Here is a 24,128-nt window from a genome sequence, read left to right as displayed (position 1 = left end):
ATCCGCGTGATTGGCAGCGGAACAAACCAATCAGGGGTGGGATGCGAGAGCCACAAGGAGGCTGTCAGCCAATCAGAAGCAAGAACTACAGCGCCTGCAGCAGGATCAACGAAGCTAAGCAGCATCAATTATCTGATACCTGTCACGCGTCAACGACAGTGGTCTTCTGCACCGGCCAATAACGTGATAGTAACAAAGTACTTAAGTACAGAACAACAAAATAAGGTAACCCACACATACACACATTGTTAGATTAACTATGTAATTCATTCACTTTTGCAACTTTACTTTTGTTACAAATGAAATTAAATATCCATTAAATAAAAAAAGGGTAAAAGGGAAGTTTCGAATTGGTGTCACACAAACAAATGTTTGAAAGTGCTGCTAGATTGAGTTGGGAATGTTTAAATCGCATCTAACCCTTCTCTGTGTGGAAACAAGGTCAACAAGTATAGATCATTTATTGAAACTCATGATGGGAAAAGGAACATTTCTAAAAAGTAAAAGTGCCACAGAGGGAAAGGAAACAAAATACATTATGTACAATGTGAACAAAAGCATCTGAAATAAATTAAGTGCCAACAATGTAAGCTGTCAAAATATAAGCTGCAGTGGGAACATGTTGCTTCCAATACATTCAGCGCCTTCATACACTCATACAACCACAGTTTCGATATCGTCCATAGCTGTTGCTACGTCCTCCTCCACTTCCACCTGAGAGTTCAGCACCTGTTGTCCTTCGACTTCGCCCGTCGTGACATGCACGACTTGGATCTGTAAGCCAGCCTGCTTCAGCCGCTCCACGTCCTCCTCACACATCCCGGCCACTGCCCCCTCGTCCAGCACCACCGTCGTGGTCGCCCCCATTTCTATCAAGTCCACGGGCTCCACAGTTACGTGCTCCACATGGATTCCTTCTTCCACCAGCACAGTTTCCGCTGCTGCTAGATTCTGGACTGCGATGGAGGCCGGAGAGTCGATCACCAGCTCGTCTGTCGATTTACTGTCCTCAATTGAGTGAACGTCTTTAAGATGGGATTTGAGTTCCTTGGCGTTGGTGAACCACATGTCACACATGGTGCAGTGATTGGGCTTGACTCCAGTGTGGCTCACGAGATGGTCCTTGAACTGGTCCCAGATGTTGAAGACACTGTTGCACACCTGGGAGGGAAAATAATCGGATTCACTTAAAAAAAAATGCACATGATCATCAGTAATTACTCATCTCTTACTGAAAGAGCCATTTAACTTTAGGAAGTGGCATCATATTAGGTCACTAAAAATAAGTACGTGTTTATCATGCTTTCGTGCAGATAAAACAAGCAAGAGTGCTACTCTCACTAAGTCTTCCTCCACATGGAAAGTGTGCTTCTATTTTGTTCCGCGGACAAAGTGTACCTGGCATTCGTAGAGTTTCTTGCGGCCTTTCTTGGCACCGGCGCCGTTCTGACAGGCTGCCATATGGCACTTCAATGTGCTGTTCCTGGCAAAACGCTCCCGACAATCTGGACACTCGAATGGTTTTTCCCCTACAAACGGAACACACAACGTCAGTGGTATGACTCCATGTATGCTTGGACAACACCGACTGTCGATCTCTCACCTGTGTGCTTCCGGAGATGCTCTTTGAAGTGACCAAAGTGGTCAAAGCACTTCTTGCAGTACTCACAAACGTGCACTTTCTTTTGAGGCTTGTGCGACAGCAGCTCCATGTCATAGTGGAACGTGTTGATGTGCTGTTTGTAGGCACCTTCCCGTAGGTACGTCTTCCCGCAGTGCTTGCACACGTACCGCTTCTCCAGCAAGCCTGTGTGTGTTTTCATGTGCTGCTTCAGCTGCTGGTATATTTGGAAGGTGCGGCCGCACTTCTCGCAGGGAAATAAGCCGTTGACCTGGGACATCTGGACGTCCATGAAATCCATGTCATCCATCGCCTTGGGGGTAGTCTCCGTCTCCTCCTGGTAAACGACCTCCTGCACGAGCATGCAAAATGTCAACCATAGAATGTAGTCAAAAAGCGCATGTTTTTTATTTATTCATTCCCAATAGTAGTGCTTAAAAACAGGATGCTGTATTGTTGTTTTACTACTGTACGATGACCATATTTTACAGACTATAAGCTGCTGCCCTGCTCCCAAAGTTTCACTCGCGGCTTACTGCATATTCAGGTGCGATTTGTACATACTAAAATATATAACTTTTGCAACAGAAGATGCTGACACTGAACTTTTCTGGGAATACTACTTTACATCACAGGAACCTAAAATAAAATAAACTACTTTCATTTGAACAACATTAAACAAGTGAATGCATTCCTCACCTGCAGGGATGGTTCCCCTTGCTCATACTTGCTGGTTATATCAGCCAGCAAAGCCAAAGCCGAATCATCCGACTGGTTGCTCCGGGCCATATCAACCACCTCCACCAACTCTGGTGCCACTTCAATGGCATTTTCTTCAACTACCTGAATTTCCACCTGCAGAGCGGTGAACAGAGAGAAGATGTGAATGAGAGCAGTGTTTTTCTTTTTCATTTTCATTTTGAGAGAAGTGACGACTGAAAATAACAAACCTGTTCAGCTTCCACTGAGGGCAGAGTTTCTGTAATCACATTTGATGTCTCAGCAATCTTCCGTTTTTTACTTTGAGTTACAGCTGGCTGCTTGCCATTCATCCTGCATGACAAATGATGGTTTGTTTTGTAAAAAGACAAAATATCTGTCATACAATGAATAGCATCGTTGTCCATGTCAAGGTTCTGAACATGCAGTACAAAATGATGTAATATTGTTCACAAAGTTGGTCCTGCAGGAGGTTTTCACACTGCTTTTTCACGAGGTTTTCACGAGCTATGTCCTTTTTTTTGCTACTCAACTGAGGGTAGTAAGAAGTCATCAGCCTGGTGACACTGTGGTCGTGAGCCCTTGCCTTGGCTAAGGAAGTTGAGCAGAGGCCTCTAACGGAAGATGCAAAAAAAAAAAAAAAAAAGGCCAGCTTCCTCCACTCAAAGAACCTTTTTAGTTTGAGGAACGATTTGTAGGAAGCACTTCATTCTAAAAACCAGTATCCCCTTTGAGGGCGGTTTCACACTGCAGATTCTGTCTCCGGTGGCCTTAGTTCGATTCGCCCCCTGCTGTGCAGCCTTGCACCTCTGCGCCTCAGGCGATGTCCATTTTTTCCTTCTCAGCTGGCAGCACTCTGCGTAAAATAGCTGGTTTGCGAGCCATGACAAAGCACATCTCAAGGAAGTCGTCATCAGCCGCGCGACAACCTATTTGCCGCCATCAGCTTAGACCACCTTATTTCTCTGTCACTTCTCAACACTACGAGTCATCGTCACACCTCAGATATTGACTAATGACAGACACATTTGTGCACGTTCGCACAGACACTAATGGCAGGGTAGAAGGGTCACCGCAGTATAAATTGTCAGCGATTATTGAGTTCATGTTGCCTGCAACATTAGAATTTGCCTCAAATCAAAGAGTGATTTTGTATTTAATACTAGTAAAATGAAGACAGCAGAGTTCTGTGTGTAGTCAGCTGAAACCCCCAGAAAAAAAGCTTTTTAAAAATCTATGTTTAATCTGATTCACCACAGAGCATCCGTTGACTCTTGGCTCCCCAGACTTCGATGAATAATACATGAAATACACAAAGCAAGTTCAATTTAGGTCATAACAACGCCAACCAACTACCTTTAAATCATGTTGACCCTGGAGCTGATGAGCCGAGTCTGAGGACTGTGACTGGAAACTCATGGGCATTGAATAAATCCCAAACTACTCAGTCTTGACACTACTAATATCATCATTGAGAGTTTCATGTTTTAAAATATCGTGTCAGCCTTCACAGGAGGTGTGAAGGGGAGTCCATGTTTGCATTAGGACTCATTTCATGGTAATATATGGTCATATTTGTACACAATTCAAACGTCCGTTTGCACTTCGGAATATAGACACTTCAAAACAATGAGTGGAGAGGTTTAGTCCACAGCACATTTGTCTTACTTGTCATCCAGGGCCTTTATAGCTTCCTGCATCTGCAAATACTCAGCAGCCTTCCAGACATCAAGGGCTTCTTCTTTCTCCACTACAGCCAGCGTGGCGGTGTAGGTGAACTCAAGCAGCTGTCGGAAAGCCATGTTGCTCACTCCTGCAGCGACAAAGCTTTCTTTACACAACATTTTTCATACATATCTTTACAGTTAAAAAAAACTACAATCAGATCAGTTACTTGTAGTAAGGAAAAAACATTTACAAATGACATTAATGAAAGCCGCACACATTAAATCCAACATTTTTTTTGGTTTAATGCTGTCATGAAAAATGTACTCCGAGAATATCAGAGGAGAGTTAAATTTAAGTAAATTATTTAATGTAATGCAACTCTGGATAATATTCTAATGAATCAGGGTCCCATTTACAGAATGAGAAATAACCATATTAAAAAATGTATACGGTATTTTCATTACTTCACTACTTAATTGAAACTGTTTGAAGTACGCTTAAGCATTTAAGGTCACTGCGTCATCTTTTTGAATACTTTAAATTGCAGTACCAGCTGCCAAGAGGTAACTAAACATTGAAACACCCCGTAGCCTTCAGTGATAACAAAACACTGTGCATTTGAATGCGATCATGACCACAATAATACATCAATTTATTTTCAACAAATAACACAAGTGGAGTGGCGCCTTGAAAAAAAGTAAGCTAACTTTTCTCAGCCGTATCTCTTGAGAGGATTTTTTTAATACCTTCAATCTCCACCATTGGCTCCTGGGTGAACTCTTGAAAGAAGTTGTAGAAGAACTGACTGCAGGCCGCCAGAACAGCTTTGTGAGCTCTGAAATGGTGTCCTACAAGAGTAAACATCAGAATAAATGTAGAAGGCTCAGATAGATACTGACAGTGTGGCCAAATTACCATCCACGATGAGAGTGATGTCCGTGAATCGGTCGAGCTGCCGTTGTTCATTGAGCTTTTCCATCATGACTTTGTAATGAGCCAGATACTCCCTTCCCAACACCACCTCAGCCGCCATCGCTCCACTGATCCTTTGCTGGAAAAAACAAGTCCAGGAACGAATGAAACACCGAAATTGTTTAGACAGACACAACTTCAATATCTTGGAATTTAGAAGCGGCCTGTCAAAATCTATTAAGTGGTGTAACATATTCTAAAATTGTTTAGCAGCCAAATGTCCATTATTGAAAAGAAATCTTCAGCACTGGTACATTACAGTCCATTTCAGGGTGAAGACAATAAGTGCAAAGCTTAGAGTTCACTGTATTCCATTGCTGAGGTAAACTTTTAAACAGACCATCTCTTGGGGGTGTGACAGCACAGGAAATAAACTAAGAATGAAGTCAGGATGTATGTGTGAATGCGAGTGAAGGAGGGGGAACAGCAGATGTAGGGATTAAAAATAAAGGTGATAGAATCTTTCATCCTGAGAATCAGAATCAGGAGCCCTACTCTGCAAACGTGTACCAGATTAATTTAATGCACAAAATCGTTCTTAAAAACACAACCGTTCTAACGGGGCAAAAGTAACTCTAGGTCGCGCAGGTGACATCTGTGGGGTCAACTGACATAAAAGTAAAAGGGGGAGGTAGTTCATACGAAAAGTAGAGTTACAAGTGATGCTGACGTAGGGTTAATATCAGAAAAGAGCAGATCAGAGGAAGAGCTCATGTGGAGAAATATAAAGTTAATTCAGTTGCAATTGTCTTGGTGTGCGTCTTCACTCTCCAACCTTGCTAAGTAATCGAATACATACATGGTAACATAACTTAGAGCACGTAAGGACATACGGGCAATACAGGTGTAGTGTGAAGGTCGACGCCTATGTAGAAAAACATTCAGAAACCATGGTCCACAACAACAACAACACACGTCAGATTCAAGATTCGCTTACGAGAACATTAGCACGTAGCTTGTTAGCTTCCACCATAAGCCCACATCTCTTTCACAAGGTGGCCTCATGAACAGTATTCACAGACAGCACACGGTCCTCCTGTGACTTACCCATGAGAAGCATAGGAAGCCATTTATCCCTACGATGGTTTTGGACAGAAAAGCGCAGAATAAGACCCCAACATGTGACAAGTAACGGCCCTCTTAGCAGGCTCGCCATTTCGCGGACGGTAAGCAACACTACGTCATCAACCCGCGCATTAAAATACACTTTTCCCGGTCCGATTTTTCAAATGTAGCACCAGCAGGTGACAACGCGCACCGACAAACCCAGACATACACACCTGCAGTTGAGCAAAGATCTGCCAAAGAGTTGTTACTCGATGGTATTTCTTCCGACTCTTCTAGAGCGGCTGCTACAAAAGGGCGGTCGTACAAAGCTCGTTCCTCGGTTTCCCAGAATTCGTTGCAAACTCGAGGACGCCCCGCGTCGTTGCTTAGTGACAGCGGCGCGTGAGGATGTTTAACGTTTCAGCACGGAAAGAACGTATTTCCTAGAATACGGTTAGAGTCATATGAAGATCTCGTTAAAGTTAACAGCGTGTTTTTATTCGCCTTTTGATATAAATAATACGTGTAGTTGCAAATTTTCGTTAACTTATCTTCAAATTTAATGATGCACATTTTATATATATTTTTCATATATTTATTGTAATTTAATTGTTTAATCTAAATTGGTTTGGACACTTGTTTGCATATAAGGTTAGAGGTACAAATGTTAGTGACCAATTACATTGGCTTTTTGCTGCTTTATGTCTTTTAAAATTCTTATTGACAAAATGATTTATCTCTTTTGTATGACAAGATGACTGCCATCATTTTTGCTAGGTGTATGCTTCACGCCACGCTGTTTATGTATGAATGAATAACCAACACTTATTTAAGAAAATAAAAAATGACTTGCTTTGAATGTCCATGATAATTTGATTTCCTCTTGTTAAATGTCAGAGACAAATAGAAATATTCAACAGAATTTTAACATGTCACAAACTCGTGTGACATATATTTCGGTGCATGCAGGTCAGTTTGACCGAAACCAAACCAGATATTTCCTGTCAGTGATTCACAAGGAAGCAAGTTCTGGTTGAACATTGTGTTGGATCAGCTGATAGTAGCACCACCAGCACCAGACGTTAGGAAAGGATTAACACGGGTTCTGTTGATGCTTGTATAGCTGGGATTCAATGAATCCGCTGCAGCGCTTCACTGACTTTTAAGACATTGATTAACCCAGTCTCTTGGCAACAGCCTTCAGAGTGAGAAGAAATGAGTTCACTTTGCTTCAAACTTTGGACGTTTTTATTGCTTGCTCTGCATTTTACAAACTGCCCATTAAACCAGATGAAAATGATGCCACTAGAGCAAGTATATGTAACAGTTTCAAGCCTTGATGCTTGTTATCAGATGCATGAAAGTCCTATTACAAAAGAGGTCACAACCCTCTTATCTGCTGGAGATATGGAGATGAAGGTGAGATTGCACATATAAAGTTTTCATTTCATTGTTGTCTATGTTGTTAGCGACAGTGTTCTCTTATCACCTCTGAATGGCCTCTTTGTCAGTTGAAACTGACTCTGTCGTTGTAGCACTTCGTTGTTCACAGTGAAAACATCAGGACTAATTTGATCAAACCAAAAGGTTGTTTTGTAGAACTAGATCCATGATAATATTGTACAATGTTTTATGTTATGCAGTGCAACCTTGACATATTTTGGAGTAAAACAATACAACAAAGTATTGTTCGAGCATGGCTGACATTAACTGCTAAAAGAAATGCATTGCGCCATTTTGTATAAACTAGGTCATGTTATTCAGTAGTTGGCAGATCAGAGTGAATGATGAGGAAATTCTGCTTGTTTTTGTGGATTCTCTGAAGCGAAGTGCTGTCCCACCCCACGTCCTCTTTCACTCCTACTAAATAAGGCAGATGTTTGCAGATGTTGCAGACTCAGCTGTGCACTGACATGCTGCATGTCAAAGTCAGTAAAAGCTTTAAAGATTACACGCTGGGAAAGTGACCTCTAAACTACTAAAGATATGCTGTTATGTCGAGTCTGCAGATTTTTCTGGAGACCCAACATGTTCCGCGTTGAACTTTACCCTCCTTCCAGACAGCAAAACAACACCCTCGGTATAAAAGGGGCATGGAGGAGGAGGCTGTTTATTCCAAGAGCTGCAGCAAAGCTGAGCACAACTGAGGACAGAGACTTTTTGACTTAAAGGTGAGAAAGCTTTTCACACTTTTATGCAAATCCACAGACCTGAAATGGTTTTGTATTTGGAATGTAATGGATTTTAGAAGGCAACTTAAGCTATGTTGCAACCTGTGGTTCTGTTTTTAATGTTTATTCGACAGAACTGACATTTCCAAACCAAATTCAACTGCCAGTAATATTTACATTCAACTGTGCTGCATTTTTGTAAGATAGTGTAGCTATAAAAGATGACCGCACTTTGACCTTTTGTGCTTTCGTGAACGCAGATTGACTCGTGTTTTTCTTTTTTTTTGCTCCCCCATGTTCTCTCCTGCACCGCCCACCTTCCCTCCCCTCCCTCTTCGACGACCACCAGACTGGGGCAGAGAGGCGGAGGCGCAGGGATGTGGGCCAGCGTGGGCCTGCTCCTCACTCTCTGCCTGCTCCAAGGGGGGGCGGCAGAGAGTGAGGGCGGCGGGTCTCGCTGCTTGCAGGCGCCAGATTGGAAGATAGGAGAAGTGGATCCCATGAAGGAGGCGGTGGGGAAGGTGACAGTGGTGGCGCTGCTACAGGCGAGCTGACTTTTCTGCTTGGTGCAGGCGTCCAGGTACCAGACTCAAGTGTTGCTGCTAAAATAAATCTATGCGCATCTTTACATGAAGGAAAAGAACGTTTAAAAATGCATTCGTATATGTATTTAAAAAATTTTTTTTGTCAATATCAGTTGAATGAGTCCACATGGCACTATTTTAACTTTGCTTCAGGGCAATAAAGTTCCATAGAATAAAGAATAAATGATGAATGACCACATGAATGTCACACTACCGCACATTCCTCATGCTCTTGTGTTCTTGTCTGCCTCTCTTGGTAGAATGGATGGCCTGCGCCAGAAGCTGGAGAGCCAGGGTCTGAAGGACGTGACCTACATGGTTGTCAACCACCATGGGAAGCAAGCTCAGCAACTTCACCCCATGCTGAGGAAGTGGCTTTCCCAAAACATCACCCTGTACAAACAGGAAGTGGGGCAGAAGGATGTCTGGCAGACGCTGAGTGGAGAGAAAGATGACTTTCTCGTTTATGACAGGTTGGTCACTGGGTGGATTACGATCATAGATCGTGGAAGACTGACTTGACATTTCCTGTGACCTGCAGGTGTGGCCGACTCACCCGGCAGATTTCCCTCCCGTACTCCATCATCGGACATGGCCACATCGAGGGGGCCATCAGGGAAGCTTACTGCAGTGGCGTGTGTGGAGCCTGCAGCCATGAGGTCAGTCAACATCACCATGCATCATTTGCCATGTACAGTTATCACTCATAACCCACTGAACGCTCTCTGCAACCCCGGTCCTAAGCATTAGTTGGGTCAAGCTCAGGAATGTTGGTGTCAATAAACAGCTTTTAAAAAGAATAAAATTAAAATGTATCACTCCATTCACCACTCCTAGCACAGCTTCCATAATGCACTGCAACGGTTGATGTAAACTAGCTTTTATTACATTATTATATGTCATAAAGTTCATTCTTTTTTTCCTCACATACCCCTGCAGCCTGCCGAGACTCAACAGGAGTGTCAGTCAAAACCAACAGAGCAGCCCAACGTTCCAGTCCCACCAGTGGAGCCGCACGGTCACCATCACGGGCACCATCACGGGCATCACCACGGTCATGGACACCATGGAAACCACCAAGGCTCTCATGGTGTCGGCCATGGCGGTCATCGCCACAGTGGTCAGGGACAAACAGGTGTAGGACAGCAGGTGGTGTTCAACCCAGATCTTTTCCACATGCAGGACGGGCCTCAGGAGGCTCAGGGAGCACAGGTCATGCAGCGCCCCTGAGTGTCCGACACGGCCAGGTGAAAGTTGAAGCACAGCTGACAGTGGTCACCGGGGTCAGACACTGACCCGGCTCCACGGTCCAGCTGATGCTGACACTGACGACAGCTGTTTGGCAACGCGGAGAGTGAGCAGTCGCCTGGTCTCTGACACTGCAGCGGGGCACTTCCTGCCTCCTGACAGTGACACGGACTGGCGGTGGATGAGGTCAGTCTCGTCAGAGAGAGTTGACAGTGACGTTCACCTCCTGCTGCCTGACAGCAGCCTGAGCCAGCCCCGTGAGCCTGAGCCCCGGGTGTGGTGAGCTGAGCCTGAGATCAGATCTAAGCTGGTTCTGAGGCCGGCCACCAAGCCTGGCGAGAGGTTCATTGGTTACCAACAAGTATTACTCTGGGAGAGGGTGAGGCGCTCGCTGACAGACACTAAAACCATCGTGTCAGAACCAGTCCGCGATCACGTCATCCTCTCTCAGGAGTGTGCTGTTTCTCATGCTCCTGAGCTCCGCCCACCACTCACATCCCTCCATCGTTTATGAAAGCAGCCGCAGAAACTACGCTCTAGTGGCGTCTGTTGGAAGTCCCGCTGGAGAGATAGGAGGGTGCTGCTCAGGAGCATGGCAAACTATGGAAAGATGGAGACAAAAAAAGAGATAAAAAAAAAAAACAACACTTGCTGTTGCTCATTTTTGATTATGACAACCAAATGATGAGAACATTTAAAAACAACATGTTCGAGCTGGGCCTTTAATAAGGTGATTCAACTTCCTATTTTCAGGGCAGCAACGTCTTGCCAATGAGCATAAAATAACTCCACCATGCTGTTGCTTTGTTTTATGCCTAACACACAAGTGACGTCGTCATTTTATATACGCCACATACGCTTACATACAATGTGTAAAATGCAAGTCATTACCATGGTTCATGAGCACATAAAATAAATTTTTTTAAACTGAAATACTTATTTTTAGCCACTTATAATGCTTGATGCCATGTTTCTGTAATTTTTTGACTAAAGTGTGTTTTGTTGAAATGGAAGGCGTTGGAAGGAGATTGACTGTGGGAATACACTCTGTGCTTCATGACGGTTTCTGTGGGAAGAATATTTGGACCCTGAAACTTGATACCCGCACAGAACTGTGTTGTGTTGTTGTGAAAGAAGATTGCGCAATAAAAAGAATCAAACGGCTGCTTTGTGTGTTTTGTTCAAGTGACACCTTCGGAAACAATTCTTTATAATTCTTTTAGTTTTAAACTATTTCGGAATAAGGAAAACTATATAAAAACGTAAGACCAAACTGAATGAACACACAATAATTGAACACTGCAGTTTTTTTTTCTGAAATACCCACATCACTTGTAAGAAACTATTAATTTAATTTACCATTTGCTCAAAGTTGTTTTATTAAAAGGTAACCAACAGGCAGTGAAAATAAATCAAATGAACAGAAGGATATGAGACAGCTTTAAACAAAGCTTTTAAAATGTAAAACAATTCTCTATCTTTCTTCATTGCATCATAATAACATCACGTACAACGAACATAGATGTTTGTTCAATAAAGTCGAGTCACATCGACTGAAGCCATTTTTGCTAACTGACTCACCTTTAGCTCTGATGCTAATAAATTGAAACGTAAACGCGCGTTAATGTTGAGATTTTTGCGTCAGCAGATGGCACTAAAGGTCTGCAAAACGGTTCCCATCTTTTTGACTCCCACGGTTAAAAAATAAATACATAAAGCCACTGTATTTAACGTGCAATATGAATGAGAAAAATTGTATCTTTTACAAACGTGGCAATTATTATTATTATTAGACTTTTGAAATTCTTTCATCATTCGATTACGATTGAAAATCCAGTTAGCACAAGACTCCTAGCAGAACTTTCAACCCATAAATGGTTATAAAGAGAAAACTAGAATATCCTGTCTGTCTTTCAGAACTGGTAACTGTTATGAATTGAATTCTTGACAACAATAATGACAAATATAGCATTAACAAAAGAATATTATCTACTAAGAATTATGACATGTTAGAATAATTTTGACAACTTTGTTTTGAGCTCTTTCTTATACATTTAAGAACGTGTTTTTTGAAGGGAAAAAAAAAAGCATAATTGAGTGTTGAATATTTGATCAATAAGATATAACTCGTGGACCCAGCGAAGTGACCTGAAAGCAGAGTGACTTTGCATCACCAGTCAGACAGGCTGATAAACAAGCCAACAGCCTGGTATTGAATTAAGAGACCATTTTCAAGCCAAAATCCACAGACAGCCATGTTTGTTTGCAGAGTTTTGGCATGGAATTGGCCTCATATTGAGTCATCACTTGGGTCAATGCCAGCGTTTTGACAGAGGTAGAAGGAACCTTTTGAAGTCTCTTAACAGCCGCTTAATTCGACTCTAGACTCGGTGCCTTGGTGCATCTCTCTGACAGTGACTCTGAAAAGGTCAATGAGCTGGTGAGGGTAATGAAGGAGGCTGAGCCGGGCGGCCTGTGTGTGTGGGCGTAATTGAGCTTAAGATCCAATACAGGGGAACAGTGACTTATGGGTAATTACCTGCAATGTCCTGAGATGGAGAGCTGTGAGTGGCTGACTGGCTGATTCAATCAGCCCCCCGAGTGCTGCGGTACACAGCCTCCGTCTTAATTGTCCGATATGTTTTCCACTGGACGCACAACTCTTCCTGCAGCCCTCTCCTCTGCAGGGCTGTAACTCAGATATGAACCTGTTGACACTGAGAGCCTCTCTGTTGCCCGGGAAAACGTTCTCAGCCCCCGCATTTGTCCGAGTCGATACTCGCATACGAACAGACGACGGACAGGATTGAGATCTGCAGGTCTTGGCTGGGTGTCTTGCACAATAGACTGCTGAAGCTCAACGGTCGTATGAGGCGAGACAGACTTCAAATTTGTGAATGGATACGGTGGTAATCTGATCAGCAGCATCTTAACAAGCCACTCGCACTATTCCAAACAGACCGTAACACAGCTTGAACACTGCAAATTCACTGCCGTGTAATTTTTCCAAACACGAGACTAGCTGAAATAAACTTGCTCCTCATGTATGGCATTGGGTACCTGCCATTATTAGCCAGGAAAGTGGGCTCAGTGGAGGCCTCCTGCCTTCACACTGGACTCACTTAGGAGGACCGGCTTCCAAATGACAAGTCCAACTGGGAGGAAGGCCAAGGACACAGGGAAGCTTAAGGCTGACCTGGAAAACTGTGGCATCCCCCCGGCAGGCTCCTGAGGACCATTAAAAGGGATAAACCAACAGTAAAGCCAAAGTGGATGTAACTCCAGCTCTACGAGTAAATGCAAAGCTGTTCGCCCTGCTGGGCCTTCACTCTGAAGCTGAATTTCAAAAAGGGATGATGCATAGTAGCAGAGGCTTCAACCACGGTTGGCCTCAACAGAGGGCGCCCCCTGGAAACTATAGCAATAAGATGAAGCCGCCTTTACATTAGCTTTCATCAGGAATTGATGTATAAATAGAGTCTGGAAGAGGATTGGCTTCAGTTGTCTGATACAGCAACTGGAAGTCTGAGAAACTAACACCCTTTTGTCATGCCAATTTTGATCTAATCTCTCAACAGTGACTTTAACATCGGCGTTGCAAAGCATGTTAGTTCTGTTCATCGACTTCCTGGATAATGGACAGGTCAACATATGACGTTTGCTCCAGTTGCTCCAGTTCAGTGAACAGTGAACATGTTTTCAGTACAACTCTAGGTTTGAAGGGAACAGGGCTCCTTCCTGTGTGGAGTTCATGTCTACTACTTTTGTTGGTATGGGTTTCCTCAGGCCTCTCCGGTTTCTTCCCTGTGGTTATTTCATTTCCTTCTTCTTCACCATGTGCCAGCAGGACCTCCACCCGAACCTATCATCCTCCATAGTCATATCTATCCTCTTCATGTCCTCTATACTGGTATGTCCATCTCCAGTGTACGTCCAACGCTTCTATTGTCCAAAACATCTTGCCTCCCAAACTCCACCCTTATCTTATCCTCTCTCTCACTCTCAACTCCACCTCCCCTTTCTCACTTTTGCTGTCAACCGTAGATCATCTGTTTCACCATGCCTTCACTCTCCTCTTCTTCTGCTTTACTCTCCGCACCATTGAGCTCAACTGGTGACTCTAGAAGAGAGGTGGGCCAACACATTTCGTAAAGGGCCACACAATATTCTGCGATGCATGTGAGGAGCCATTAAGTCAAAAGACAGAACCGAAGAGTCATTTTTAATGTAAGTGAAATGTTTGAGATATGAAAAGAAGTGGATTTACACCATGCCATTATGGGATTGAAATGTGTTGGTGCATGTACATTCAGTTAAAAACTATATATAGCATGAATAATTTTTATAAATCATTTTCACTAGCAGTGGGAGAAGAAAAGCAGACGTTATTTAGAATAGAAATAGTATTGAATGATGCAAAGAGTACAATTGCTCTGGTAGTTTCCCATTATCTTTAAAATGAATGAATGATGGAGCAGAGACAAGAAGGTGGACTGCAGCGAGCTGGGATTCTTGTTGAAGGTTTCGGTATGAAATATAAAAAATACCGAGTGCACCGTTCAGCTGCTGCAATATACTTTTATTGTGTAACTTTTTTGAAAGGCCATCCATTACACCGATACAATACGAATAAGAAGATAAGGTCATCACAGATTACAACCCTCCGAGGAGACAGCAGGCAGCAGAGCTGACGATCAGGGGCTCACAAGCAATAGCACTGCTGTTTAGTTATTTTATTTATTTTTTTACTACATCCACGTCCAAATCCAGGCTTGAATCGATAAACATATATATTGTAGCTGACTTCATAAGACACACAAAGCAGCTGTAGATAAACAGACTTCAACCACTGACCATCAGCACTGTGAAGAGATTTGACACTTTTAAAGAGGACAAATTAAAAATAGATAGTAACATAATTTTTGCTGGGGATTCATTTGTTCACAATTATAATCCGTCATGATTTAACATAGATCAAAGAGAAACAGGCTTGCGTCTCAACGTTGCAATTTTTGAACAACTTTTAATGGGAATATAAAGTACATACATCAGTGTGCCGTCTGTTATAAATTGAATAATACAAATATAAACACACGTAACCCTCCATGGCACTAGACATGACCACGAGGCAAACATTCCACGGAAAGAAATTAGCTTATTGAGACCAAAGAATGCTCATTGACTGTGTCACTGCGCTGAATTATAAAACCTACATGTACTACTGCTAACACCGACTGCAGAAGGAAAATCATTCACATACATGTACAACATATGAAAACAGGTACAAAGTGCTTCCTCTAAAGTGTCTGTAACATTTCAGAACCTGGGAGAGTAAGTTAAATCAATGTGGCAAACTAACATGAAGCAAAATGGGGAAGAGAAGGACCTCCAAATTTCCCATGCCGACATAGTTGAAAAGAAAATTCAGTTCATACTGTAGTTCCATATTCCAGTTTATGCAAAGCTAGCATTGCTTAACACACACCATCTGTTTAAGTGCCCCATATTGTCCTTAAAACACAGTAATTCTGAGGGGAAAATAAAATGAAAATAATTATACAGAATATTAGTGTTAGGTGAGTTTTTTTAAACAGTGCTGTAATATTCAACGCTAAAAATAGTTACATAACTCTTTTGTATTCACAGTCACAAAACAAATGGCCTCTGGTGCGTTCAATGACCTCATCATTCGACACTGTAAACATCACATACCTGATCAAGCGGAAAACTAAACTGTAGTTACATTTATAATTCACAAGAGGGTCAATTGTTGTGTTACCAATTAGAAAAAAGGCTCCATCTAGGTCATCTATTTCATATTTGCTTGCTATTTGCTCTTCACAGGACTGAGTCAAAGAGAAGAGCTCGACCAGTGTTTGTCTGTCTTTATTCCATCTCAGAGGCAGTGTGTGAGTCGTCTGTAGTGTGTCACCGACACATGGAAATTAAAGCTCAACGTGCTGTACACAATAATGCCGTGGCAGCTCATTGTAAACCGGACGCTACATGTGTTGTTGTATAAAGAACATGAATGTGTACACTTTGCTCTTCACATCGATCACGACGACCTTTCATCGAGACGGTCCTTTTGACAAAAGTAATTTATGACAAACTTTTTTTTTACTAACTGTAATTTAAACTTTTAAAATAGTGAATTGGATAACTTGTACTGTATTAGCCAAACGTACGTGGGCTTATCAAATGATTACTACAAACGCTAGTAGATAAGCTACTTACTTTTATCTTGGCACAAGCTGAGTCACAAAAATATCAAACAATGGATTAGCTATGGCATATTATCACCAAGAAACAGCTCATCCATGTACTTGTATTTTCTTTCCACAGTAACAGCCCACGTTAATGAGTCCCCCAAGATTTGCTTTTTTACCTAGACTATTTCATTTAAAAAATGTAATTACAAAAAAAAACATGAAGAACAAATGAATTACATTTCATTAAAACTAGTGTCATGACAGAATAACACGTATCTCCATCTGATTCTGGAGCTATTGGCAGATGCTCGGCTTCCATCTGTCACCAGATTTGTCCATAAAATCCCTATTAAAATACCTTTTTGTAGCCAAGTTACCATCCTGTTACAAAACCACCAACGGTAGAAAAATAAATTTTCACAACTTTTGAACATACAACTCTTCCCCTGTACATTTTTTTATACATCTGAAGTCAAGTTTGAATTATTTAAAAGCTCGGAAACACATAGCGCTGACATATAAAAAGACTACTGCTAATAAACATGCTCCAGTCACTGTCCCTGATATACATGATATTTCTTGCGTGAGTATTGAGCAGAAGATAAATTGTCTTGAGCTCACTGGTGTGCTGTTGAGCAAGGCACTTTTGTTTTCACCAACTGAGACAAAAGCTCTTTCGTCTCCCCCGAATTAAAACAATTTTGAATGTGCCCGAAACTTGGATCCTGGCAGCTCCATACAGACGTTTCATATAAAAATATATCTCTATTAAAATACTGATGATGCAAGAGTGGATGAAAATTGGCTACACTACCAAGCATATGGCATTGACTTCATTGTAATTGTTTTCCTTTTTTTTGCCAGGTTTTGGTGCGAAATATTTATTTAAAATCGAAGAAGACGGTAGAAAATCAACGGTTCTGGTGGTTAGTATGTGTAGTCCTTCAGATTTATAGGAATTATTTAGGGCAGTTTAAACCTTTGTGCATTATGATTGATGTTTCTATTTGGGACTCTAATTTTCATTACTCTACATTCAAATAAATGTTGCTGTTAAAAAAAAAAATCAGCTCATTTCATTTGTTAACAATTCCAAGACATAAACCTTAAAATATTCAGAAGAAGTTGCTAGTTGGTTTTGCTTTTGTCAGTCTGTACACAAAAAACACTAAACATTGAGATTAATGTGTGGAGAAAAAAACAGGATTGAAAAAAGGATTTGGATTTTCCAAAGAAAAGAAAAAGTGCTTTATGGAAAATATTTTGGGGTATTTATATTTATTGGTATTTAAGAACAATCGTTAAAAGGGTTAAACAATGACTGTAGATTAAAATAAAAATCAAAAAAATAACTACAATTTTAATGACTATTCTATTGAAAACGACACATTATTTGAGTGTGATAAAACAAGTTTACATTTAAAGTCTGAAAGGTTTCATCCCTCTCAGCTAGGCAAGAGTTATTTTAAAGAATTACGCAACAAAAAAACCCTAACAATTGTTTCATTTTAGTGTCAGTTTTTGAACATTTCTGTTCACCATAACTGGGGTCGAGAACTGATTAATACATATATTTAAAATATATGTATTTATATATTTTTTCACAAACATAGTAATATACATGGGCTTTTGATTCATAAATGTTCTTCAAATAATGAATGTAATTCATAAAATACATACTTTTTTCATCCTTTGACATGAATATTTTGATGAATTTTGCAAAGATTAGTTTCATTAAATAAAAAAACAAAACAATAAAGCAGTTTCACACCGAACAGGACCTCAGGCATCATCATACCCTCTCATATATTAAGACTTTATAAAGCTGGTGCATATTTGGCAAAAAGATCCAAGGCAGGCGAGCGGATTCTGACTGAATCGATTTTGTCAATATGTGTGCGTTTGGTTTGTATTTCACAGTCAGCATTGAAGAGTAAACTTCTGATATCAGCCAAGATACGATTTGGTGAATGAAGAAGAGATTAGTAAACGTCTTCGAAACATGCTGTATTGTTGAGTTTCTCTGAGCTGAAAATGTTTTCTTGGCAAACTGGACAAACCCTGGACGGACTGACTCTATCCAAACCTCGTAGCAATTCACATTTACTTTCTGCACCCACTGAAGAAGAACCAGGAGTTCTGGAGGTTTTCTGGGCTTCAGCAGAAATCAAGTGGACTCAGTCAGACTCCTCCCCTTCAGGGTGACAGGTTCCCAAACAATTCTGGGGTGACGTAACCCACAGGCATCACGGGAACGGCCTTGATGGGTTGCTGTGGCAGGCAGAGGGGCGGAGCCTGGATGGGTGGTGGGTTCAGCAGCAGGCTGTTCTGAGAGTCAACCTCTTGTACCACTGTGTAGTCTGCAACAGGAGCAATGAGCTGTGGCGAGTCGGGAGGGATGTAGGGTGATTGATGCTCCTCCGCTGGAGACTCCGCCGGCGGTATGGATTGATAGCCTGTGTGGGGCGTGGTGGGACTCTGGGAATTGATGACCTGTTCTGCGTTGCTCTCTGAAGTGTATCCACTTCCCTCAGGGTCAACAACCAGCAGATGAAAATGCAGCGCCGACGGGTCATTTTCACACTCGATCTCCTGACATCTTTTTTTTATCTTCTCCTCCCCCTCACCTGTGGTCACAGTGTTCTCCTGGATCTTCTGCTGCTGGCCTGGAGACAGAACCACGCCACCAGAGGGCATGACGTTGCTGACCTGGGCGTAAAAGTCTGTGTTGACCCATGTCTGAGGACCCGGTGGAGTCTGGTTCTCATTTCGGTCTTGCTCATATGTCGGGTCCGAGACGGACTCCCTTTCCTCTGCTTGGCCCGGCAGCAGCGTGGCCATGAGCATCAGTGTATCCTGATCCGGCAGATCCGGGTCATAGCAGCTGGCCCGACCTGAGTCGGTGCTAGGAAAGCTATAAGATGACAAGTAAAACCTCATCAATATCCAAGTTCTTATCTGCATATCCTTAGACTAGAGATAAGAGTGCATTATGATGCAACACATTCTCATATTAAAGTCTGATAATATTTCTGTAACCATGTAGGAGTGTAACATTCAATTACATTTTATGCATAGTGACAGTACCTGCTGGAGTTGGAGCAGGCTGCGTGGTTGTGGTGGCCGACGGGTTGGGACAGACCCAACAGCTTTTGGGTGTCTGAGCCTGTGCTCTCCTTCTCCAAAGCTTCTGGATCATCCAAATCCACCTCGATGAACTCAACCCAGGGCTCGTCCTGGTAGAAGTCCGGAGTGTACGTGGACAGGCCGCCCATACCGCCACCACTCAGGATTAAATTCAGCTCTTCCAGCTTGCCTTTCTGAGAACAAGAGAACATTATATTTAACACCGCACCGTACTTCAGAACCAGAAACAACAGCACGTCGCCATGTGTAGTGTGATCGGTTCCTTCGCCTCGTCCAGCTTCAACTCTCAGTCTTTGTTCGCTCTAGTGGCTCTCTGCTCTTGTTTACTCCAATAACACACAGACAAGTGCCTCTTTATGTTTTTATGGATTTATATCACCGCCAACGCGTCACATGGATGGATCCTTTTATTTGTGTTTAACAAGAGCGCAGTGTGTTTTGGATTCATATTTACTGTTCACCCACAGCACAATAGGTTCCTACTGAAAGATTCAAATCACACCTCTTCATCTACAGCGATGCTGTCCTAGTACTTTGTGCATACATTTATTCACTTCAAGAATAGGCGGAAAAAAATGATGCAAAATGCGTGTTTTACTAATATTTTTTGATTTCCCCCCATATAAAAAAATCCAAGATCAACTAATTTAATGTTAATTTGAATTTCCTTTTTTTCCAGACACCGACAGCTCTTTCCCCTCCGCGAAATTCTACTCAAATATATGCCTACATTTATGTGCACGGAAAGCACAAATTGCTGCCACTCACAAAGTCAACAGCAAATGTCTCAGCTCGGGTTCAAGCACTGTAGTCTCCAGCTAAATTCTTCAGCGAGACAAAGAACACTCCAGTTCAACCAGACGTTTTCGCTTGTGGAAGTATTCTCATATTCTGAGGAATTAGGACATTAACCTTTCAAGTGGGAGCAAAACAAGTGAGTTGCAAGGTCAAGCTGAAGTGTTACTGTGTGTGAGATCACTCTACGTCTATTTTACTTCTGAACGAGTCAATCGCAGGACAGTAACAAAAGAGTCTTATTTACCTTCAACATTTCAGAGTCGATGCCCTTGATTTTCGGAGCTGGAACAGGCGGCAACAGAACCATCATTAACCTGAAATTCAATCACGATTTGGAAATGAGGGAAGTGAAGAATACATTCCATAAAAAATGTTTTTTTCTTACCTATGTTGCTGTGAGACAGCGATCAACATGATGAGCACGAGAATCACCACCAAGCCAAATATTAGAATTAGAGTGAAGGAATATGTCGACTCTGGAAGAGAAGAAAAACACAATTTGGGATGACTACTTTTTTTTAATCAGGTGAAGCAAAAACATGACAGTATCATCCCACCTTTCCCAAAACTATCTGAGACTTCGATGAAGATGGACTCGCTGAAGTCTCCAAATTTAACGAAGGCGTGCATCCTTGAGCGGACGTGAACTTCATATTCAGTGCCGACTCGCAGCCCGTAGATGGGTTGATGGGTGTGGGGCTGGATCTCCAGCTGGAGACACAACAAAGGTCATTCAGAGATGGCTGTTCCATCTCAAGGGCGCACACAGCCAAGCAGCCACCCTCACAAGATTTACTTTTATACAGTATATTTGGGGTGTATATTTCCAGATGATTCACCTCTTACATTGACTTTCTCTTTCTACTGTTTCTTGTTTTCAAATAACCAAGGTTTACTTTTTTTAATCTCTAGCTCCATTAGTTAAAATGATGGTGGGCATTTACCTGTCAGTCAGTTGAACAAGATCAGGTGAATGGGACGGTTGACAGTAGGATGGGGAACACATGATTATATATTGGGGATGCTGTGGATCAATATCTAGACCCACCAACATTTAAGAAGTCAGGAAACAAACTTCACCTCGTCCAGCTTCAACTCTCAGTCTTTGTTCGCTCTAGTGGCTCTCTGCTCCCGTTTACTCCAACAACACACACGTGTCTCTTTACGTTTTTATGGATCTATATCACCGCTAAAACGTCACATGGATGGATCCTTTTATTTGTGTTTAACAAGAGCGCAGTGTGTTTTGGATTCATATTTACTGTTCACCCACAGCACAACAGGTTCCTATTGAAAGATTGAAATGACACCTCTTCATCTTCAGTGATGCCGTCCAAGCACTTCAAGAATAGGTGGAAAAAAATGGTGTTCTAATGCAAAATATGTGTTTTACTAATATGGTCCCCCCCCATAAAAAATCCAAACATAACAAATTTAATGTTAATTACGAATTATGTTTGGAAAGAAACACCATTGTTTTTCCGGTTTTTCAGACACTGACAGCTCTTTCCCCTCCGTCTGAGAAATTGCAGTCAAATATGTGCGTCAATCAATCAAGTACTCTCTGTAGGGAGAGTGCTCTCCTTCTTCTTCGCTTACTGTGTGTGCTGTACGAGCCAGGAAGCTACACCTGCTGTCCCACTGAGATCATTACTATCGCCAATATTTCAAATTGATAGGTAAAATAAATGAGAGTCAATGTTTCTCTTTCAGCGACTTTTTTGGTCTTCTTTTTTTACATCCAGCTTTTCTCATGAACTTCATTTTGCTATAGCTGACTTTTGTGTGACATTTGTTCCAATTTATTTGTCGACTCCAGTTCTATAATTCTAACACTCATTAAGTGGAGGAGGTCGTTTTATAATTTTAAAAAGCACACAGGAAATTAAAATCATGCTCAAATGGCAGTGAGAGAAATTATGCCAATAAACATGAGCCGTGCCAAAATATTTGATGATCATATTGAACAAGCAGGCGAAGGCACTTGCTGTTCCTGAGTTCATTAAGTTTATGTACAAACAGTCATTGTTCATATTAGCTATCCCTGAATTTATAATGCTAAGTTGATAGATCATTTTTAGATTAACTTGATGTGCTTCTACCATGTGCACGAGAATGTGACATTCAGGGTTTGAGGTCACGTTTTGCTGCTATCACGCAGCCATGAGTGGCAGCAATGAATGTAGGCCTATACACAGCCTTTTGACCTCTGACCCATCCTTCCTTGCTTTCTCTTCCTCCACAGAGCCAATGTTTTTCTCCCAAGAGGCCTCGCTTCAGCTTCCAAAGCCTGACCAACAAAGCTGCAAGGATTCCTTGCTCCCAGAGTTCAGGGGGAGGGGAGAGGAAACACGAGACAGTGTGATCTGCCTTCCATTTACTTTTAACCGAGTGTTTGTGCAAGCTCCAGGCTCAGAGGCACTTTGTCGTCTTTATAGGTGTGCACTGACGTACAGAGCGTCAGCAGAGGGAATGAGAGAGAGAAGAAATTTCAGCATGAGATCTTACGGCCTTCCAGTTTGGGGAGTTTTTCTCTCGGTACTGAAGCTCATACTGGAGGCGTATCCAACCGGCTTTGACATCCGCGGAGGGTGGCGCCTCCCAGCTCACCATGACATCAGAGCTCCTTCCAGAGGGGCTCATATTCAGCTGGGTCCAGTTAAGAGACACTGGGGGGTCAGGACGGACTGAAAAGAAGAAAAAAGTTCCTGAATTATGGAGCAAAAACAGCAGAGTAATATCGATTCAATTCAAAAGCATTTTGTGTTTGACAATAATTCGACATTAAATCATGCAAATGGCAGCACAAATATTTAATTGAACATGGCAAACAACAGCGTAGCAAGTGTCAACGGAAACAGTGAGCACGCAAGGAACAATTACGAAGTAGGGAATGATTATTTTAACAGTCGGGGATGATGAATAAGATAACAAATTGGGATACAAGTCTGTTTGTCATTCAATCAAACACAACAAACAACACTTTGAGGTGTGTCGTGCAAATGACAATGAGATTCAAACTCAAGACTATTGACGTTATTGGAGAGACAACATACAGTAAGCTTCCTCACAGTCATCGCCTCAAGAAGGGAATTTTCCAGAAATGATTTTACAACAATATGTTTCCGGAGCTGTGCCACTTGCAGAGATTCTGAATAGTTTGTGATTCATATGAATACATCTCAACCACTTTTCCTCTCTTTAATATTTTTCATTCAATATACCTTTTGGATGTTGCATCTCGCAGAAATTTCACAAACGCGAAACACAGTTCAGATCAGCTGACATCCAGCAACATTATCTGCCCTCTAATGTGTTTCACCTTCAGCTCAGAGATGATCATGCAACATCGAGGTAAAAATGCATCAGTTATTAACTAACATTTGGCTACAGAACAAAACAGCATCATTTTCAGGAATCTTATCTGCGTGGTGGGTTATTTACACAGATTTGATATGGCTTGATCAATTTAAAAAACAAATGGCTCCAGCTGTTCATGGTGTGAGAAAATAGGATCAATTTATGCTGGAAAATCATGTAAACAAAGTGTTTAGCCGCAATTTGCTTCGGTGACAGCATTTACTCTCCTGCAGTGTTTCTGGTTCTGGCAGGAAAGAAACCTGTCAGCTGCTGCTGGAGCGTGACATTGGTGAGGAACGCCTCTTTAAAATATATACAGTGTATGTATTTTTTTGCTTTGACGTTGCAACTTTGTTCATTTGGACGACCAAAGGGCCAGATCATGAATTATTATATCATCTCATGATGTAATAGGGCTGTTGTGCTGCTAATGTACCTGCAAAATAAAAAATGGCAGAGAATCCAGTTAAAAAGAAAGCAAAGCTAAGTGGGAAAAATGTCATCAAAGACTCTTTGCCTCATATGCAGGTATGGTGGATCCATAAGCAAACAGGACCACCTTGACTGGAGTTATCATTCG

General features: G+C 41.9%; 3 protein-coding genes and 1 long non-coding RNA gene across 7 annotated transcripts in view; 2 read left to right on the top strand and 2 right to left on the bottom strand.

Annotated features, from left to right (window-relative positions):
- Positions 1 to 337: 337 nt before the first annotated feature.
- Positions 338 to 6,395, bottom strand: znf131 (zinc finger protein 131). 3 transcript variants are annotated; one of them, XM_053871339.1, is made up of 9 exons: positions 6,262 to 6,395; positions 4,925 to 5,060; positions 4,756 to 4,857; positions 4,010 to 4,154; positions 2,572 to 2,674; positions 2,321 to 2,476; positions 1,604 to 1,973; positions 1,399 to 1,529; positions 338 to 1,161 (listed from the first exon to the last, which is right to left on the bottom strand). In XM_053871339.1, exons 2-9 carry the CDS (start codon positions 5,040 to 5,042, stop codon positions 655 to 657), a joined length of 1,632 nt encoding a protein of 543 aa, XP_053727314.1. In that variant the 5' UTR covers positions 5,043 to 5,060; positions 6,262 to 6,395; the 3' UTR covers positions 338 to 654. The 3 variants fall into 3 exon arrangements, with proteins under 3 accessions (XP_053727314.1, XP_053727315.1, XP_053727316.1); XM_053871340.1 differs by lacking the exon at positions 6,262 to 6,395 and adding an exon at positions 6,029 to 6,177; XM_053871341.1 differs by lacking the exon at positions 6,262 to 6,395 and having other exon boundaries at positions 4,756 to 4,844; positions 4,925 to 5,058.
- On the top strand, positions 1,686 to 3,929 carry LOC128762820 (uncharacterized). Its single transcript, XR_008415584.1, has 3 exons — positions 1,686 to 1,961; positions 2,113 to 2,168; positions 2,327 to 3,929. It is a non-coding gene; the product is annotated as an uncharacterized LOC128762820 (long non-coding RNA).
- A 1,677-nt stretch (positions 6,396 to 8,072) lies between the features above and the next one.
- selenop (selenoprotein P) lies at positions 8,073 to 11,195 on the top strand. Its single transcript, XM_053871342.1, has 5 exons — positions 8,073 to 8,199; positions 8,549 to 8,779; positions 9,044 to 9,256; positions 9,325 to 9,442; positions 9,723 to 11,195. Exons 2-5 carry the CDS (start codon positions 8,577 to 8,579, stop codon positions 10,011 to 10,013), a joined length of 825 nt encoding a protein of 274 aa, XP_053727317.1. The 5' UTR covers positions 8,073 to 8,199; positions 8,549 to 8,576; the 3' UTR covers positions 10,014 to 11,195.
- A 3,394-nt stretch (positions 11,196 to 14,589) lies between these two features.
- ghra (growth hormone receptor a) overlaps positions 14,590 to 24,128 on the bottom strand; it is a 31,109-nt gene continuing 21,570 nt past the window's right edge. For both annotated transcript variants that reach the window (XM_053870230.1, XM_053870231.1), the window contains exons 5-10: positions 22,697 to 22,875; positions 20,746 to 20,899; positions 20,574 to 20,664; positions 20,433 to 20,502; positions 19,331 to 19,563; positions 14,590 to 19,157 (exon numbers count right to left, since the gene is read on the bottom strand). In XM_053870230.1, coding sequence (XP_053726205.1) covers positions 18,440 to 19,157; positions 19,331 to 19,563; positions 20,433 to 20,502; positions 20,574 to 20,664; positions 20,746 to 20,899; positions 22,697 to 22,875 — 1,445 coding nt within the window. In that variant the 3' untranslated portion in view covers positions 14,590 to 18,439. The remainder of the gene's footprint in view (positions 19,158 to 19,330; positions 19,564 to 20,432; positions 20,503 to 20,573; positions 20,665 to 20,745; positions 20,900 to 22,696; positions 22,876 to 24,128) is intronic.

Source organism: Synchiropus splendidus, chromosome 7 (genome assembly GCF_027744825.2).
Source record: "Synchiropus splendidus isolate RoL2022-P1 chromosome 7, RoL_Sspl_1.0, whole genome shotgun sequence".
Lineage (NCBI taxonomy): Eukaryota > Metazoa > Chordata > Actinopteri > Syngnathiformes > Callionymidae > Synchiropus > Synchiropus splendidus.
Note: the sequence above shows the minus strand (reverse complement) of the source record. Positions and strands in the feature narration are given on the sequence as shown.

What these genes read in the sequence shown, in the direction of transcription:
- znf131 (XM_053871339.1), bottom strand. Translation starts at nt 5,042, where the DNA reads ATGGCGGCTGAGGTGGTGTTGGGAAGGGAGTATCTGGCTCATTACAAA. An exon ending in AAGGGGAACCATCCCTGCAG is followed by an intron (nt 1,974 to 2,320) that starts GTGAGGAATGCA and finishes ATGCTCGTGCAG; the next exon opens with GAGGTCGTTTACCAGGAGGA. An exon ending in GCATCTCCGGAAGCACACAG is followed by an intron (nt 1,530 to 1,603) that starts GTGAGAGATCGA and finishes TTCCGTTTGTAG; the next exon opens with GGGAAAAACCATTCGAGTGT.